General features: G+C 44.4%; 1 protein-coding gene across 3 annotated transcripts in view; it reads right to left on the reverse strand.

Moving 5' to 3' along the window:
- Positions 1-20765, reverse strand: part of STK26 (serine/threonine kinase 26) — an 89161-nt gene that overhangs the window by 53474 nt on the left and 14922 nt on the right. Inside the window, exons 1-2 of one of the 3 annotated variants that reach the window (XM_027837725.1) lie at positions 5074-5108; positions 705-737 (exon numbers count right to left, since the gene is read on the reverse strand). The exons of 1 other annotated variant lie outside the window; for it this stretch is intronic. In XM_027837725.1, the coding sequence (XP_027693526.1) occupies positions 705-737; positions 5074-5079 (39 nt within the window). In that variant the 5' untranslated portion in view covers positions 5080-5108. Of the gene's footprint in view, positions 1-704; positions 738-5073; positions 5133-20765 lie in introns of those variants that run through there. One more of the 3 variants, XM_027837714.1, reaches the window with a different exon arrangement.

The raw sequence follows: 20765 nt of genomic DNA on the forward strand, positions 1-20765 counted from the left end.
GTGAGACTCACATGAATTAACACAGGTAAAATGATTTGTAAACCCTTAAAGTGTTATATAAATGCTAGCTAATATTATCCTTATACAAGATTTGACTCTACACCCCAAAACAACCATTGTAAAATGGAACCACTTCTAACATAAAGGCTTCCCTTCTTATTGAATATATTGTATCAAATAGAGCAAGGAATAAACATTGCTACTTGAAATGGATACAACATTACAACTCTGTATCCCTAAGAAAGATTCATTTTTGAAAACAAACAAGATCTGCATATTTGTCTTCATTAAAATGAATAAAGCTGCTAAGGGAAATAACATACCACCAGACTTAAGTATATCTACATCTATTTATTAAACCCTTCACTACATGCGAAGCACCACACTAGGCACTAACAGATACAAAGATGAAAAATCAGTCTCTTCCCTCCAGGAGAGTATAACATAATGGGGGGTTGGGGGGTTTTATACTTACAAATAACAATGGTGCATGACAAAATAGATTGGGGTAAGGACAAAGAGAGATCATACAAAGTGCTATAAGAGAATCAGTGATGAGAGCAACCACTTTCAAGTCCATGCTCAGGGAAGGCTTTGTGGAGGTAGTGCCTGAACTGGGTTTAGAAGGAAGACAAGGATTTTAACAAGCAGAAATATTAACGAATGAAATGAATGAATAAAAAAATCATTTATTAAGTGCTTACTGTGTTCCAGGAAGACGAGGCCGAAGCTCCTGCCTGCAAGAATGCACAGAGATAGGAGAGAAGAAAACAACATCAGGGCACAGTTAGTATTCCAGTTTGGGGGGATTGTAGTGTGGAATAAGGCTGTAAAGGGAGGTTGGAACCTGACTGTACAGGCCTTTAATTGCCAGCCTAAGAAATCTGCATTTTGTTCCCATAGGCATGGGGCCCCGTTGAAGATTTCTGAGCAAGGTAATATCAGACCTGTGCATCAGGAGTACTGGGATGAAGGACTGATTAGAGCAGGGACTGGAGGCAAGGAAGATACTTAGAATGTTATTACAATAATCCAGGATAGAGGCAACAAGAAATTTAATTAAGGTAGTAGCATCGTGAGTAGAAGGAGAGATTACTTTCTGCTGAAGGGATCAGGGAGCTTCATGGAAGAGATGGCACCTGAGGTGGCCCTTGTAGGTAGCAATATGGAAAGGGAAATGGCAAAGATAACCTGAAGGTTTCTAGCTCTAGTGAATGGGATGATAGTGGTACCATTAACAGAATTAACTAGGGAAACTGGGAAGAGGGAAAGGAGGGAAGATTAAGAGCTTAGTTTGGGACATGTTGAATTGGAGGTCATCCGTGTAGGGAGAGCAGGCAGCTGCAAATTCAGGGATGGAGTGAAGGACTAGTAATCAAAGTTATATACTTATATAAATAGGTATATGTATATACACACATATAAATACATATATATGTATATGTATATACACACACACACACATAACATACATTTGTTAGTCATCAGCACAGAGATAAAAACTGAAGATCAGCGTCCAAGGACAGAACTTTGAAGAGAGACCTACAAGGAGACTCAGTAAGATAGGATGGAAAATAAACAGCAGGAAAGCTGTCTACACTAGGTACCTCCACATCCTTTCTTTTCATACTCTTTTGAACCCTCTGCAATCTAGTTTCCAAATTCATCCTTCAACTGAAACTGCTCTTTCCAAAGTTACCAAGGGCAAGTAGGTGGCTCAGTGGACAGAGCGCTGGACCTGGAATCAGGAAGACCCCAATTCAAATCATGCATCAGCTACATGATCCTTGACAAGTCACTTGAGTCAGCCTCACTTTCCTAATTTGTAAAATGGGGGTAACAATAACGTCATCCTTGACTCCTCATTTGGCCCACATATCTAACCTGTTACCCAACTTACTGTTTGCTTGCTATGATGATTTTCCTAAAGTGTAGCTCCACCCATGCCACCTCTCTACTCAGTAAACACCAGTGGATCCCTATCACTTCCAGGAGCAAATATTCAATTCTCAGTTTGCCTACTGTTCTGGGCTTTTTCTACTACTCCCCTCCATATATGCTATAATCCACATTGCTACACTGGCCTACTTCTCTTCCCATCTCCCATCTTTCTACCTTTGTATTGGTTGTTCTCAGAAATGCTCTCCGTTGTCACCGCTGCCTGAACTCCAAGCCTCCTGCTGCAGGAGACCTTTCTCAGTCCCACCAACTGTCAGCGCCTTCCCTCTGAGATGACATTTACAGTAGTGTATGTGCCTAGATACTGTTATGCTGCCTCTTCCATTTGAATATAAGCTCCTTGAGGGCACAGGCCAAGATTTCGGCTCCTTTTCTACAGCTTCCATTTACACAGAGCTTTAAGGTTTGCAAGATTTACATACATTCCCTCACTGAATCCTCACTTCATCCCCATAGGGCAGGTATTATAATTATCTAATTGTTACCACCATTTAACAGAAGCGAAAACTGAGATTCAATGAGATTAAGTGACTTGTCCATGATCATACAGCTAACATCTCAATGCAGCTTTCAAATCAAAGTTTTCTTAATTCTCAGAACCATAATCGTTATGCCATATTGCCTCAAGAACCAGAGGGAAGTTGTTACAGAATGGATCTGTAAGTATAGATTAGCAGGTACAGTTTAAATGAACAATACTGGCGTAAAAACAGACATTGTTTTAATAATAAAAGTGATGCTATACTTTTAGGTTCTTAACACAGAGAAAAAAAATGCTTTGAAGACCAAGAAAAAATTAAAATTTAAGAGGACCTATACAGACTGTACAAAAGATAAAATACTATCTTGGTATTCCGTATGACATTAGAAAAAGAAAAGTTTAACCTGTCAAACAACCTAAGTATTATGAAATTTGCTAACTGAAGTGTCAGAATTGGAACAATCCCTGTGTCTTCTTCAAAGTTGTTTTTCTTTCTTTTTTTGTTTTAAACCAGTGACACAAATTCCTTTGTCTGAAAGTCAGAAATGTTGGTCAAACTTAACAGATTTCAATGTCCAGCTTGGGGCCAGGGGAGTAAGTGAACCAGGAGCACTTACTTTCTGGAAAGATTCTTGTTCCTAACTTCCTTAAACTGCTTAAAAAAAAAAAAACCTTTTAAAGGAGAAGGTTATAAGAGCAATTATCTTGATTTTCTTAAAATGTAGTTTCTAGTTACAAAGTAATAACCTGCTTGCTAAGTGAGTACTGCATCTACAACATCACACAATGAATATTTAAAGTAGCCTGGACTTAAGAGTTATGCTCATGCAGTCAGATATTTATTTTTAGGGCAGTGTACAAACTTAACTGTGGAAAGCAAGAGCTTAAGAACTATGTTGGGAGGGGGGAGTGGAAAGAGTAGAGAACTTAAAATTTCATTAAGGAAAAAGAGGCAGATAAGTGATCCTTTTTGTGTTCCTCGTACTGATTTGGGGGTAAAAATCAATTTAAGAGTCATGAGATTATAATCTCTGCGGGGAGAAAGAGAGGGGCACAACTTGTAATTGAAAAAAAGGAATATTAATCTGAATCACTTATGTATTGGAAAAACAGCTAAGAGGACAAACACTAAAAATGAGTGGCTAACTAATTTATAGGACAAGTTTAAAGCCATTTGGAAACCACTTGTTGCCAGAGCACCTCAGCACTTACTGAACTTCTGAGTCTCCCAAACTTTATGAATAATGACAATAATCACAGGCATAAAAAAGGAACTGTTAAAAGGTTCCCTTACTTTATATAAACCAGACCAAAGTAGAAATCTTTTTTTTTTCTTTTAAGAAATGACTGAGCGATTTACAAGATGGGAGATGATTAAATTTAGGAGAGCTCAATCTGTTATTTTCTAAAAAATAAGAAGTAAAAACCTGAGACTAGGCACTGAACTCTTCCTGAATCTATCTAAAAGGCCTAGTCATTTAGGAAACCTTGCTAAAACCTGGGTTAGATAAATAAAGAACAGAAATGACATTTCCTTTGAAGTACTTAAAAAATCTCTGTGAACTTGCATAAAAGAGGGCTAATTACTAAACAAAATGACATTCAAGCCTCAATAAAACTTTAAAGGAAACTTTACAGGTGGCTGCAAATCTATGGTCAGGAATGTTACTGGAAATGTGGACTGCCTACTACTCTAACACATTTTTCTGAACTTTAAAAAGTTTTCTTATTATTACAAGAGGACAAAGAGGCTTTCAAGTTCTTGGCCTCTGACCCATTCACAAAAGAGTTTTGGAAGCAATTGGGAGGGGAGCGTTTAGGGAAGAGGTGTATGCTTTTTTTAGAGAAACCAGTTCAAACTTGGATAGCTTTTAGTAACTAGCCTGAAATGTAGTGTCCTAAAAGTCTTAATTGTCTTCCTCAACTGCTTTCCAAAGGCTTAACAACTTTTCCTTTATAAGAAAGTGAAGGTGTTGGTGGGTTTTTGTTTGTTTGGTTTTTTCCTTTTTTTTGTCAAGGAGGGGGAGGGGAGGGCGCATGATGAATAATAAAGTAGAAATACATATTCGTCCCGCACACACGTCCTCTACAACCCAGGGCACAAACTTCTCTTTCCCTTAGGAAACGGTGAGGGTAGGGAGTGGGGAGTGGGGGGTGGGGGGGCGGAGAAGGGCTCCTCGGAATAGGGCTGGAGCTCAGATTTCCAGGTGACGAGGGGGATGAGACTTCACCGTTGAAGCAGCAGCTCCAAAATGAAAGGAAAAAGAGAGAGTCACCTCATTCTACCCACAGGAAGAGCCCAGTTAGTTCAACGTCTCCTCCACCACCCCTGGCCCGACCCGGCCCGGCCTGGCCCGCCCCGACTCCCAGGCCCAAGCTCCCACCGAGGGGCTGCCGCAGCCTCCTGCCCGCAGCCCCCAACCTTCCCTTCGCCCCACGGCGGGCGCAGGTGCCCGGAACTGAGGCCCCATTCCACTGCATCCCATCCCCTGCCGTCGTACGCCCCCTCGCTCATGCTGTCCTCCCACCCCCGGCCCTACCTCCCTGCGGGGAGCCCCCGAGACCACCACCCCCCTCCCCCCCCCGGTCCCCTGGGCCGCGTCGGGCCACCCTGGCGGCCTGGGCCTCCTCACCTGCATCCCGGGCACTTGCACGGCCACCGGCGAGTGCGCCATGGCGGGGGCGGGGGCGGCGGCGGCGGCGGCAGCTGCAGCGGCGGCGCGCTCCTCTCGGGCCGGTTTCCCTCGCGGGCCTGCCCTGGCGGCTGCGGCGCCGGCGCCGGCACCGCGGCCTGGGGGGGCGGATGAGCGCGGCGTGTCGCCGGTGGCTGGCCCGGGACAGAGAAGAGGGGAGTGCTGCGCAGGTAAGGGGCGCTGCGCTGCTGCGGGCGCCTCAGCCTCCTCAGCGGCCGAGTCCGCGTGCCCCCGGGACGGCGCACGAGCAGGGGAGCGGGCGAGCTCCCTGCGCAGCCGCCCGGCTGCGCTCTGCGCTGCCTCGGCTGAGTTCGCCTTGGGCCGCCTGGCGCGCGGCACTGCGTGTGCGGCGCGGTGCGGCAGCGCGGGCTCCAGTGATGCCGTCCGCCGGCGCCTCGCCGCTTTTGGCAGGCTGGGAGGCGGCGCCAACGGCGGCTGGCCGGCCCGAGGGGCGGGCGAAGGGCGGGCCAGCGGCGAGCTCAGCCCCTGGCCCTGGCCCGCCGGGACGGAGCGAACGGAACGGAACGGAACGGGGGCTAGACGGGACGGGACAAGACTGGACGGCACGGGACTGAATGTCCCTAGGCTCTTCAGGGCAGCCCCCAGCAAATTGGACCTCGGGGAGGGGGGAAACTCAGGCGGAGGGGTCAGGAGCCTGGAGGGCAGGGGACACGGTGCTGCGGGGTCACCACTAGGGGCAGTATCTTAAGGTGGAGTCGATGATGTGGCAGCCTGATCCGCCGGAGCCTCGAGGGCACACTTGAACCCCGGGTTTAGCGAGCTCAGCCTCCCCCACTTCCAGGCCAGTTGGTAAGGCCCGACTGGAGTGGAAGAATTCTCCCCACTGTGACCTTCCTTTGTTCCCTGTCCGGGCTTTTGGGTGAAGAAGTGCCATGAGGTTGGGTGCTAAGATTACATGGGAAAGGGTCCTTATCTAGCTCGGTTGCCCCTCATTTTAGAGTAGGGTGAAACCGAGGCCTTCGGAGAGTAAGTGACTTGTCAAAGGTTACTCCTTAAGTAGGACAAGATATGGGGTATTCCCTCCAACAGTGCTGATCACAACTGATCTACCCTTGCCCATCTTATGTTACTCTGTTCTATGCCCTCCCATAGGTTCACCACGGGGATTCCACCCCACCTGCATAAGGTGTGCGCCCTTTCTTGCTTTCTCCGTGCCATGTGGCTATACCAGTGAAGCAGGTGAGACCGCCTTGGCTCCCACCACATTGTTCACACATTTTCTGGTCATACTTTGACTCAGTAATATCCCTCATGACACTTCTCTGGTCTAGGGTAGACCATCCCATCATCTTTTCTAGTGTATGCTGAATGGGTCTTTAAAAATAATTTTTTTTAACCATAAAGCAGCTTAGAGTCTTTAAAAGCACTAAACAAATTTCCCAAATGCAATTCAGCCCACTTTTTTCCTCTTCGGCTCAAGTTATTGTCCATCAGCAGCCCCCATAAGGGTATAGGATATATGTGCTAATGGACCAACTTAATGTACAGGCCATCCAACTGCATGTTCTCTGGACAATAAGCATTTTTCCATTTGGTTTATATTCTCCAAACTGTTAGGCTGAGCTCTTTTGAGTGGCCATGGATCTCATTGAAAAAGGCCTCTAATGCTGGGCAATTTTGATGCAATCAGCACAATTTCCCCAGCAAACAGTAGTGTCTAGAGGACCTCACCATCAATAGGTAAGATTATTAGCACAGAGACATAGGCAACACACATAAGCTTAGCTTCTTTCCTCAGACCTTATTCTTACCACCTCAATTCCACACTTGAAAGAAAACAGACATTTTTGAAGATCAATTGAATAAAATTTTCTTTCTCAGCTGACCCTGTGCTCTCAAAAACTATTCCAGCAGAACACGGTAGTAACAAGCCTGAAACTTAAAGCCAAATCCAATAAAGGGCCTATAGTTTAAGTGTGAAGGCGCAGCCTAACTAAAGGTTCATCAAACAAAAGGTTGGGGGCAACTGGGTGGTACAGTGGATAGAGCACCGGCCCTGGATTCAGGAGGACCTGAGTTCAAATGCAGCCTCAGACACATAACACTTACTAGCTGTGTGACCCTGGGCAAGTCACTTAACCCCATTGCCTAGCCAAAAAAAAAAAAAGGTTGACTACACTCAATGATATTTTTGGCCACAGCAATTCATAAAAGTTGTCTGCTAAGATATGGAAGGGTTATCAGAAGGAAGAGGGAGTTCAGATTTTTGGGACACATCAAAGTTCGTAATAGATCACCTGATCACAGATTTATAGCTGAAAGACCTTATTTATGAGTCATGTAGTCAAACTTATTACACAGAGGAGGAAACTCTGGTTCAGAGATGTCAGGTCACTTGTCCAAGGTGGGTGGTTGTTGTCCTTTGTGCTCAAAGAGGACCAAAATGACATCACTATGTTAGGGTCAAGGGACAGTGTGTCTGACTGTGGCTGATCAGACCAATCCGAGCTCGGAATGTTCTACCACAGGTCAGGCACAAACTGGCGGTATGAACATTTGGAGTGGAGATGGCTCTACATTCGTGTATCTCATGTTGCATTTGAGCTACTTCAATTCTGCTTTGCTCATAGAGCACAGCACCTTCTCTGATGTGCGCACGCCATGCTGAGTGGTCCTGTGCCAGTGTTTCCCATGTCACACAATCAATTCCAAAGTTCTTAAGAGAGACCTTGAGAATGTCATTGTATTGCTTCTTCTGACCACCATGTGAACAGTGGCCCTGTGTGAGTTCTTCTTACATAAGAGAGTCTTTTTTGGCATGCATATGTTTTGCCTTTGAACAACCTGGCTAGCCAATTGGAATTGCGCTCTCTGCAGTAGAGTTTGAATGCTTGGCAGTTTAGTTTGAGAAAGGACCTCAATATCTGGTACCTTATCCTGCCAGGTGATCTTCAGAATCTTCCTAAGACAATTCAAATGGAAGCGATTCAGTTTCCTGGCATGGCGCTGGTATACTGTCCAGGTTTCACAGGCATACAACAATGAGGTCAGCACAATGGCTCAGTAGACCTTCATTTGGTAGGCAGTCTAATACCTCTTCTCTCCCACACTGTCCTTTGGAGCCTCCCAAACACTGAGCTAGCTCTGGCAATGCGTGTATCAACTTCATCATCTATGTGTACATCACTGGAAAGTATACTGCCAAGGTAAGTGAACTTATCCACAGTATTCAGAATTTCTTCATTTGCTCTAACTGATGGTTCCACATATGGATGGTGTGGTGCTGGCTGCTGGAGATCCTGTGTTTTCGTGGTGTTAATTGTTAGGCCAAAATTAGCACAAGCAGCAGAAAATCGATTTGTACTCTGTTGCATCTCAGCCTCAGAGACTGCATTGAGTGCACAATCATCTGCAAACAAAAAGGCACGCACCAACTCTCCCTCCCTGCCCAAGGTAAGGTCCTATAGGTAGAGTCAGATCCAGGATTCTAACCTCGGCCCTTTGAGAGAAAATCTAGCTCCCTTTGGTTTCTATATGTATTTAATAAAGGATATGGTTTTCCTTACTCTGTATTAAATTAACCTTGTGATGCTAGGCTCCACACCAATTTACTAACTTGGACAGACTATTCTTTGTGATGTAAATGTTTCTACTTCAACCACCCCTATTCTCATCAAACTTAGATTAGTTTGAATAGTCACCAAGCTAGTCTCCCTGACTCTGGTCTCTCCCACCTCTAATTCATCATTGATCTGAGATTAATCATCCTAAAACATATGCTTTCTAAAAGACCACACTCTTTAGAATTTATAATAGCTTCCCATTACTTACAACAATGTTTCCTAAACTTATGTAGCCACAGCAGCCCATAAATACTAGCCCAGAGGGCCTAAGGACATCAAATAACCCAAAGAGAAAAGGGGGAGGACTTAACAAGGAAATTTTAGAACAAACTAGAAGAACTTGACCTGCAAAAATCATCAAGCATGTTTTTGTTGTATCGTTTAATATTTTAGAGGGGAAATATTTAATAATGTCAGAGTGTACAGAGCTCTCTATTCAGATTGCACAGAACGACAAATGAAGAATCTGAGGCTTAGAAAGATTTGGTTATTTTCTCAAGGTCACAGAGAAGTGGCACAGCTGGAGCTTGAACCCAGGTTTCTGAAGCCCGGGCCTAGTAGCCTATCTACTACATATGAGAAGAATCAGTCTAACTGGATGGTAAGAAAGTAGCATAATAGTACAGTGGGGAAAAGCACTGTGTCTGGAGTGAGAGATGTTGATGTTATTGAGTCATATGTGACTCTTCATGACCCCATTTGGGGTTTTCTTGGTGGCAAACATCCTGGAGTGGTTTGTCATTTCCTTCTCCAGCTCATTTTACAGATGAGGAAACTGAGGCAAACAGGGTGAAGTGCCTTTTCCTGGGGTCACACAGATAATAAGTGTCTGAGGTCACATTTGAACTCAGATCTTCCTGATTCCAGGCCTAGCACTCTATGTGCTGCAGCGCCACCTATCTGCTCTGAAGTGAGGCCCTAGGTTCAAATCCTAGTCCTGTTACTTGCGACACATCACTTCCCTTTTTCTGAACTCGTTATTTATCTATGAAATGAAGACATTGGACTAGATGGCCTCTGCGGGCCCTTCCTTTTTAAAAGCTAGATCTGTATACTTCTTGGCATTCCTAATGGAAGCTAACACAGTGCTGAGCACAGACACATGTTAATTGAGTATTACTGGCTGGTGGTTCTGAATACTTTTGGATTTTTTGATCTTTTCCTATGATTTCAAAAGTGTAGGGCTTTCCCAGTGTAGAAACCCCCCTCCACAAGTAGAATGTAACTTCTAGTCTTAAACAGTTACCAACAAGTCATTGAGAGATTGAGTGACTTTGTCTTGGATGTGCCAAGGAACTCAGGTCTTCCTGCTCCCAGAGCCTATCCTCAATGCCCTGCCTCTTTCTGACTCCTTTGGAACTACATAATGAAATAAAAGTCAAGTTGCCCCACTGAGCACAGCCAGTGCATTTCAAGTTAGCAGACATGGTCATTAGCCCAGCAAAATGTCACCGTAATGTAGTTAGCAAGAGAACCCAGGGCTTCAATTTCTCAAGGTTTGCGCAGTCTTAATGTTAAACATTTTTAACGTCTTCTCAGGTTTATAAATATTTATTGAAAGCTATAAAATGTAAGTAGCTTGGGAAACAATGCAGGTTCATAAATAAAATGTAGCAGGAGAAAAAAAGTGACAGAAGAGCTTTTAGCGTGGGCCAGCGGAAGGGAAGGCATTTAGGGAAAAGTACGCAGTAAACTTAAAAGATAATGGGCTCTCAGCTATCCGTTACTAACCAAGAGGAAGAAGAAGAACTCATATGGTAGAGAGCATTAGCACACTCAGAGATCTGGGGAGCAGGAAGGCTGCAAACAGATTTTGCCCCAAACCTTGCCAAAGGACTGATGGCAGCCTTTCGAACACTTAAAGGCATCCTGGAGCCAAGCCTGCAGAAGCAAAAGGATCCTATGCTGCCTCGTCCTCATACTGCAGAGGCAGAACAAAGGGCTGACTAGGCAAGGCCTTTTTGTGGCAGAACTGCAGCTCTAAGGAGTCTGATTATGGGGGCGGTTTTCCCTGGGTATCTGGGTTTGGGGAGTTTTTCATCATAGCATCCTTAGGACCTGGCAAATAGAAGTTACTAGGCATTTCATAAATGTCTGTTGACCAGAACTGCAGCTATGATATAAATGTAAAGAGCTCTAGAGCTGGAATCCAAGAAGACCACCTCAGGCACTTACTAAGGAGATGACCCTGGACAAGTCACTTGACTTCTCTGGGCCTCAGTTTACCTCTCAGTCAAATAAGGAGGTTAGACTGGCTGGCCCTAAGGTCTCTTCCAGCTCTAAACCTGTAATCCTATGATTAGTAGGAGGACAATTGGAAACAAAATAGAAACCATTATCCTAACATCATACGGTATTTTTCCTCTATTACTCAAAAAGGAATACAGTGCTGCTTGTTCACCCTTGAAAAAAACCATAGCAGAGCAGGAAAGGCAAATTTAAAAATCCTCACTTTTCCATTTAAAATTCTCCTACCCTGGTTCATGCTCTCATTACCTTTCACTTGGCCTATTAAAATGTGTTTGTTACAAGGTGTTTTTTTTTCCCCAAGGGAGGGAAGAAGGAGAGAAGATCGATTTTGTTAATTGAAAAATTAAAAAAAAACCCTTCTAAATGGTTTTTCTGCCTCCAGCCTCTCCTACCTCCAATCTATTCTGCACACAATTGTCAAATTAATCTTCCTAATAGGCAGGCCTGGCCCTGTCATTCCCCTGCTTGGAAATTTTCAGTGGCTCTGGATCACCTATGGAAACAAGTCTCGGGCCCTTAGCCTAGAATTCAGAGGCCTCCAGGGCCTGGCTCCAGTTTGTTTTCCCAGCCTCATCTCTGATTGTTCCTCTACATATACCCCTGTGCTAACGCCCGCCAAAGAGGGGTGCTGCTCAGTGTTCTTGAAATATCCATTTTCTGCCTATGATCAAAACTGTTCCCTTTGCCTGAATGCCCCCCCCTTCCTTTGCTTATTGGAATCCTATTCATCTTCAAAAACATAGTTCAGATGTCTCCTTGATCACAGGTGAATGCTAGGTGATTGGTTTGAAGAGACTTATTATCGGCTCATAGATCAAGGACTACAAGGGGCCTCAAAAACTGTCCATTCCAACCCCTTCATTTTATACATGAGGAAGCAGAAGCCCAGAAAGAAGTGTTTTTTCTGTCCTCTGAGCAATACTTTGTCTTGCTTCAAGCACTGATCACACACCTCACTATTACTTGTGTGCATGTACTACCCCCTAAGCTTCCTACGGGCAGCGACCATGCTGTGCTCTGGCTCCGAGGATTTGGATTCTAGTCCAGCCTCTGAAGCCTACTGTGTGCCCTTGGGTAAAGCACTTGCTCTTCCTGGGCCTCAGTTTCCTCCTCTGTAAAATGAGGGGGTTGGACTAGTTGGCTTCTGAGGTCCTTTCCAGCTGTAGAACTAGAATCCTAGGACCTATGTTTCTTTCTCTCATTCTCCTAGTGCCTGGCCTTATTGGGGATCTTGCACAGAACAGCTGATCAGGAAATGTTTGTTGAACCAATAAGCCTTCAGATACTGCTGCTGGGATAGAGCGCCTTGAAAAAAGCCCTATTTACATCGCGAGGTCAAGGAACACTAAATCCCCAGGCCTACTGAGTTGGTCTATATATAGCTCGGGTTCTTCAGGGCCTACATGAGCACATGTCTCCTCTTGGGTAGTTTCTTCATTCACGTAGTTGAGGTTCCTCAGGGCAGAATTTCCTCTGTCATTTTCTACTTCCTGGTGCTTCGAAAGCACCCAGAGCTCCCACAAAGCCACTGAAAAAGTGGTTTCCTGCCTCAAACATTTCCTTGCTTGTAAACGTAGTCATTTTTCAAGAGTTGTCTCAACGCAACCCCATCAGTCAATGCCTTCCTGGTGAGCTCAGAGGGCTCACCGGGCTCAGTCCAGTTCCACTCACTTGCACAAGTGACAGGTGTAAGAATAGCTCCTGTTTCTCTAACAATAGTGACAGCTGTTCCTGTCTCTCTGGGGCTCTGAGGTTGGCAAAAGCTCTTTCTCACCATGGCCCTATGAGGGAGGTGGTGTGACCCATTTTACAGACAAGGAAGTTGAGGTTCAGTATGCTGGAAGGGACTTCAGAGGTCATCTACTTTGACCCCCTCACTTTACAGATGAGGAAACTGGGGCCCAAAGAGGATTGTAAGATTGTAGATAGAGTTGGAAGGAACCTCAGAGGCCTTCTAATCTAGCCACCTTCTTTTACCCAAGAGGAACCTGAGGGTGAAAGAGGATAGATTCCTTGCCTAAGGTCACGAGGCAGAGTCAGGATTCAAACCTGGAATAAGGAACAGAGCTAGATTTGAACTGACTTCCTCTGACTCCAAATCTAGCTTTCTTTCCACTATGCTACGAATCCTTTTTTTTCAGGGTAACCTAAGCTTCAAGATAAAAATACTCAGTGCAAAGAATGGCTTTCAACAAATGGCTTTGCGTGTTGTCATGAAAAAGGCTCTCAGGGAGACTGGATCCCTAGTCTATGCCTTGCATATTTTTTTCCCGGATCCAGACCTTTGCTTACATTGGTGGAGGTAATTCCTTCTACCCAACCTGGCCCCCATTTGGTCTGCAGATACAGTCTTAGGACAGTTACTTGAGACATTGAGAGGTTAAATGACATTTCAACTTCAAAAGTTTATTAACGGTATGATCTTGAGCAAACCACTTACCTTAACCTTGAGAAGGCTTCCATGTTATAATGGGTTTGGGGTCAGAGACCTTGGGTTTGAATTCCAGCTTTGCAACTTATTAGCTGTGGAACTTTGGGAAGGTCAGCTTGCCTTCCCTGGACCTCAGCTTCCTCCTCAGTAAAACGAGGGAGCTGGAATGAAAATGAGGTCCCTTCTACCTGCAGAGCTTAGCTCCTGTGAATCCCATGACTTGGCCAGTGCCACCCTGCTAGCGTGGCTCAGAGGCAGGTCTTCCTGATCCTAAAGCTAGCCCACTGCACTGACTCTCTTGCCTGGCATATAGTAGGTGCTTAATAAATGTTCCTTGAATTGTGTGCCACAAAGACTGCCTCTTTGGGGACCTACTATGTACCCTCTTAGTCACAAGGAAGGACATAAAGCATGAGGTCAAACACCCAATCTTAAGTAGCATCTCATAGATGAAGTATACAGAGTGTTTTGCAAACTTCCAAGTGTGATCTGTGAGCTATATCCATTTTTGTTTCACTTGAATTGAACAGTTGTTTGGGTACTGGGTAGACATGAGCCCAAATGAGACATGAAAGCCTTCTGTAACAGTTACAGACAGGGAAAAAAAAACAGGCAGTTACGACTCAGTGGGAAGTGACTGTCATCAGCTCACACTGGAAGAGAAGGAAGTTATTGCCAAGACCCCTAAGAAAAGTACTTGAGCAAAATTACTTCCTTTTAGTTGACTGTGGCTCTGTCACCGTTTTTTTTTTCAAAAGCTACAGAGTTCCTTCTGGCTACACTCATCTGACAAGGGGGTGAGGTGATAAAGCACACATATAGTATCTATAATATATAATATAATAGCATACATCACTTTCCTGGTTTTTCTTATTGGACTATGGCGATACTGTTATCAGAAACTAATAAGCGTTATTACAGGCAGTTAGGTGGCTCACTGGAAAGAGCACTGGGCCTGGAGTCTGGAAGACCTGGATTCAAGTCTGACCTCAGATACTTCCTAGCTGTGTAACTGTGGTCAAGTCACTTCACTGCTGTCTGCCTCAGTTTCATCATCTGTAAAATGGGGGTAATCACAGTAACTACCTCCCAGGGTTTTTGTGAGGATCAAATGAGATAAAATTTGTAAAGCACTTAGCATAGTGCCTGGTACATAGTAGGTGCTATATAGATGCTAGCTATTAGTGATAATAATAGTACAGAAACCAAAAGTCCTAGAAAGTCATATCCTTACCTCAACTCATTTTTTGAGTATGTATCCAATCCAATCCAACAAGCATTCATTATATTGTTTCTGTATGCCCCAGGCAACTCTCTTAAGACTAGAAGTTGTAGAGAAGGTACTGACCTATACTGATAGAAGCAATGTCCTCATTTGGGACCTCCCTATACCAATCAAATCACAGGTGACCTAGTCTTAGCCATACTAGGGCTAAACCTCTGTCATAGTATATATTTTATGTGTGTGTATCTAATGTGTATATATATATATTTTACACACACAAATACACACACACACACACACACACTCACATACACATATACCTATACACTGAGGCCCAGTACAATAGCTAACACTTGGACCTTAGCAGCTATTGAGGTAACATCTCTCTTCCTACTCTCACTTTGGCCTCTCATTCAAGCTGGGTCACCCTGTCAGGTCATAGAGTTTAGTACTAAAAGTGACCTAATAGGGCAGTTAGGTGGCGCAGTGGATAGAGCACTGACCCTGGATTCAGGAGGACCCGAGTTCAAATGTGGCCTCAGATACGTAACACTTACTAGCTGTGTGACCCTGGACAAGTCACTTAACCCCATTGCCTAGCCCCCCCAAAAAATGACCTTAGAGGTCAACTAGTCCAATTCAGCTGTTTTAGGGAGGAGAAAACTGAGGTCTAGAGAGAGCAAGTACTTGTCCCGGTTCAGAAAGGTCTCCGACTCAAACCAGGAATCAAGCCCCCATTCTCCTGCCTCCACATCTAGTAGCTCTCCCAGTGTGCCAAGGGTGCTTCACGTTTTTGTATTATGGAGCCCTTTGGTAATGTGGCAAATCCTATGGATCACTCCTCAAAATCACACTTAAAAGGTGAATAAAATAAAATGCATGGAGTTACAAAGGAAACCAATTCTGTTGACAAATAAAATTTATCAAAATATTTTTTGAGAAGTTCATGGACCCTAGATTCTAAATCGTTTTCTTTCATTATCCTGTATAGTCTTCCCCTTCCCCCAGTTCCCTGGATTTTTTTATGTGTGGCATGAAGTTTCTGGGGCCCGTTAATACAAAACCCTTACTACATCCCTGGAGTGAAGTCATTGACTCTAGGGGGCTGTCTATATTGCTTCCTCCTTCTACCCCCATTTTTGACATTTCTCAACCCTGTACAAGACATACCTCCCACCTGTATCTTCCTTCCCCAGACCAACATGTTCTTATGGTTTGTGTGTCTATGTGTGTGTGTGTTTAAAGAGAAATCTCATAGCCTTTTCCTGTGTTCTGAAACATGCATTTCTATCACCCAAGTTGTGTCATTAAGGGGCAGAAAGAACCAAAACAAAACAAGAGTTATTTTTCTCATCTCATACTATTAAGAGTTGGAAGGGGAGGAGGGCAGGAATAAGCATTAATGCAGTACCTACTGTGTGCCGGGCACTGTGCTAAGCACTTTACAATTACTATCTCATTTGATCCTTACAACAACCCTGGGAGGTAGGTGCTATTATTATCCCCATTTTACAGATGAGGAAACTGAGGCAGCAGTGAAGTGACTTGCCTAGGGGTCACACAGCTGGGAAGTGTCTGTGGCTAGATTTGAATTCAGGTCTTCATGACTCCAGGCCCAGAGCTCTCTCCATTTTACCACTGAGCTCCCTATAAGAAACCTCAAAGAAAGGACCTTAAAGATGCAACCTCTTCTCCCTCTACAGATGGTAAAACGGGACTTGCCCAAAGTTTCCCATGGTTGTAAATGGCGGAGACAAGATTTGAACCCAGACCTTCTGCTTCCAAATCCGCAAGACAACACAAATGATTCTATGTTTGAGCCCCAAGCAGATCCTGCCAATGTCTCCTTGCCAACATCCTTTCCTTCTCCCTACTCTGGTCAGAAAGGTACTCCACTTTCTTTGAAATCAAAGATGACTAGCCAGTGGTTCTAAGACTGTGTTGCCTATTACTATAACTTTTCTTTTACACACACACACACACACACACACACACACACACACACACACACTGCTTTTTGAATGCAAGACAGGGACCATAAAGTGAGAGTCAGAATAGGGGACAGAAACAGATGTGGAGAGATTTGACTGGGATTTTGCCAGGTTTTCTGGGATCGTTTTTTCTTGCATGCAACTGTAAAATAGATTATCATGAGCCAGAACAGTTTGTATTATAATATTTCCCCTCCTACACTCAGAAGAAAATGAGGTGGGAGATGACAAGCATGCTTGCTTTCATAAAGCCAAGATGGGGTCGTCTCCAGTGGAAAGAAAAATAGGAGCTACTTATTCACATTTAAAGCCCAGGTTATTAGCAAAGTTGGGGCATTTGTCAGCTGCTAAAGGGCACGACCATACTCATTGCAATTTCCCCACAATCATTTTGTGTTATTCTCTCTGCTTTCTCCATTCTTTCCTGAAAGATGCTTTTGGTGCATTGAAAAGTACACCAGGTATGGGGGCAGAAGGCAGGGCTTTGAATCCAGATCCTATTCACTGTCTGCGTGCTATGACCTTGGGAAAGCTTCTCCCACCCCCATTCGTACAAACACACAGAAGAGCCTCAGTTTCCTCCTCTCTAAAATAAAGGGGTTGGACAAGGTGGTGGTTAATGTCCCTTCCAGCCCTAGATCATATGCTCCTATGAAATTTCACACGTCCTTTGAGTTTACCATATGTGTAGGTCAGCATCCAACTGCCTTGAAGCCAAATCAAAAGGAACCAAGAGGCAGTGTGGTGTAATGGAAAGAGCCATGGATCTGGAGTGATCTTGTGTGACCTTGGGCAAGTGCCCTTCCCTCTCTGGAATTCAGTTTCCTTTATGAAATGAAGAGGCTTGCACTAGACAGCCTCCAAGCTTTCCAGCTAACTACTAAGGCCAATGTGGGCAAATCATCCTTTTTCCAAAAATTTGGGAAACTGGTAATAGACACAATCTGAGACTTCAAAAAGAAATATACATCTTTTTAATGCTTTCATTTTGTCGTTATTGTTGCTCATGTCCAACTCTTTGTTGGACAATTTGGGGTTTCATTAGCAAAGATATTAGAGGGGTTTGCCATTTCCTTCTCCAGCTCATTTTACAGATGAGGAAACTGAGGCACACAGTGTGAAGTGACTTGCCCAGGGTCCCACAACTAGTAAGTGTCTGAGGCCAGATTGGAACTCAGGAAGATGAGTCTTCTTCACTCCAGGCCTAGCACTCTATCCACTGCAGTGCCACCCATCTGCCCAATGCTCTAATAAAACACATGTTATTGTGCCTGGGGTCTTTCCTTCTTGTCAGGAAGCAGCCTAGCAAGAGTAAATGCTCTTTTGAGACTCTCCCACCCTTACCTGCCTTGACCACGAGGTATATGGACCAGTCTCTCAATCATGGAGCTCCAAGAGCATTGCTGATCCTTGTCATGGAGAAGGCAGCCCTGGAGGGGCAACTCACATAGTTGAGTGGCAGCAGGTCTTGAACTTCAGGCTCCAGAACAGAGGAAGAGGTATTTCCTGGAGAATGGTGAGTCCCTGGAGAGCTTGGGGCCTTATAGAGAAACCTCATAGAGAACCTTAGAGAGAACCTTATGCATCACCAACCTTATAGAGAAAAAAAATGGGATGTTCCAGCAGGGCTAGCCTTTTGGGGAGAAGATTGCCCATGTGGCAAGGAGCTGAATCATAATACAGGGAAGCAAGAGACCTGAACTCTGCCCTCTGCTACTACATTGGGCTAGTTGGACACAGCGGATCTGATGGGAAGGGGATTGTCTCTTTCACAATCCCAAGGTAGTTTGCTTTCCAGGGGAAATTCAAGCCACTAGGGTAGTTCTGTAAAGCTAGAGGCCTGGAGATGGTTTTGAGATGAAGATGGCACTCACTGGACTTTTGGGGGTCGCTGCTTTCTATTTTTTTAGCAACCCCGTTTGCTTCCCTTTCTAGGGGAATCTAAATCATGGGGTGGCACGATGAGTCTGGGGTACTGTATGTGCGGTACGCAGGCCATGCAACCCACACTTCCAAGTGCAGGCCCAAACCAGATTGAAATATAATTAGGAAATATTTAACAAAATTCATTTAAAAATATAATATAGATAACATGAATTTGTGGTTTTCTAAGTCGATACCCAGCCAGCAGGAATCCTTACGTATGGTTTAGCTCCTCCCCTACCCCCTTTCTATTTGAGTTTGATACCACTGCTATAGGGGACCCTGAGGGGAAAGTGGTACTCATTGGAGAGAGAAGAGAATTCTGTCAATTGTTGTGGGCTACTATGAGGCCTTTATTCACTTCTTGCATTTTCTATGGGCTAAACTACAGACTATCCTATACCTAGTATGCATTGTTACTCTGGAGGGTTTGCACAGGCACTAGTAATCCTTTTGCCCATGTCTGTGGTGATTTAGACATGAATTATATGCTGAGATTTCCCAGAAGGAACTCTGAGTGGAAGGAAAACAAACCAAAGATTAATGATTTGGGGATATGAACCCAAATTTGGCCTGGTCCTTGTAAGCTCAGAGCTTGAGACCCTAGGCCACATGTTCTGCCTCATTTGTAAAATTATACTGACACCCACAGATGTATCTAGGGTGGAATGACCTGAGGCTTATTTCAGGATGCCCAATATGAGGGTGAGGGTGCTTTCTTCCTCTGTAGGCCACATCATGATTCTTCTCTCAGTTCTACATGTAGTCCTGAGCCACCATCCCCTGATAACCTTTGTTGCCACTGTGCCCCTCTCCTACAGGTCAATGATCACTTTGCAGATGTATTCTCATCTCCTGGGGTGGAAGGATGCTAGTACTGGCATGCCTCCACCATCCTGTGCTCCTCTCCTCCCCTTGGCTACCTTCCAGAAGTTTGGGGGTCCTGGGGGCATGGGCTGGACTCTGTGGGAGAAAGGACCACCCCTTCCCCAGCATGGTTGTATCCAATCCTATCTGAAAGGTCTGAACTCTGTGCCTTAATGGCTAGGAAGATGAAGACTTGCTGTGGCCACTCACCAAAGGTAGGATCCAATCCCTGTCTCTTCCCCCCTATCCCTCACAAGCGAGTTTGTCCCAGGCTCTGCCCTGACCCTGCACAGCTCCCTCACCTATGACCTTCTCAGCTGCAGCCTGAGCGTATTCTGCTATCTCTGTCTTTCCCCATCCATGTGATGGTGCTCGGAGTTTTCTCCCCCTCCCTTCCACCAGGTTCTTATGTCCCAAGGAAGTCTCTTACTAAGGTCTCTTCTCCACTGTCCCACTCACCCTGGGCACCAAGCTTTACTTGCACCTGGTGGGGGGAGGGGGAGTGTTTGTAAGGAGGGTGCTCACTTGCTATGGCTTGGGTAAAGGACTTTGCATCTCTAAATCTGAGTTTATTCATCTGTAAAATGGGCATAATAATATTTGTACTACTTGCCTCATTTGGGCTGTTGTAGGGAAATTCATCCTTTTTTTTTTTGAAATTCATACTTTATTAACCTTAAAACACCATAGAAATAGGAACTAAGAAGTAAAAAGGTTCATTCTTCTTCTGAGAAACTGAAATATACCAGTTCTTAAATTTTTAATTTAATGTGACCTTTGCGTCTGAAAATCTACAGACTTCTGTTATGCGCATTTAGAGAATTGGATATTCTCCATGTCCTGGAGGATAAAATTTAGCTCATGAAACACACAATTGAAAAGAAAAAAATGGTATAACATTCTTATTCTTTACCAGACTCTAAAATGTGAAAAAAACAGTAATGCAATATCAAGTGGAAAGTTCATTTATTTGAATAGCAGCCGAAGAAACTGTATCTGGGTTTTAAAATCGAGAGTTATTAAAAAATGCTTCCCGGCAAAATAAAATATTTAAGGTGAACTTGCATAACATTCCGTTCGAATATTATTCAGTTGTGTTTTTTTCCATGCATACATTTGGTGATGCATAAGTAGTGTTTGGGGCTACAGATCTAAGATAAACAACTGTGAGCATGAATAAGAGATTTCATTTCCATAGGGAGTATGGAAAGTGTCGGGGTCTCTAGACCTAGGACAAATGAACGGCGGGGAAAATGAGTAAGGGCTCTGGAGGTATGTCAAGGACATGGCCTTCCCTGGCCTTGTGACAGCTTACACAATCCCTTTAGGGTATGCTATTCCTGAAGACATCTGGGATCCTG

Source organism: Vombatus ursinus, unplaced genomic scaffold, assembly GCF_900497805.2.
Source record: "Vombatus ursinus unplaced genomic scaffold, bare-nosed wombat genome assembly UNPS02004573.1, whole genome shotgun sequence".
Lineage (NCBI taxonomy): Eukaryota > Metazoa > Chordata > Mammalia > Diprotodontia > Vombatidae > Vombatus > Vombatus ursinus.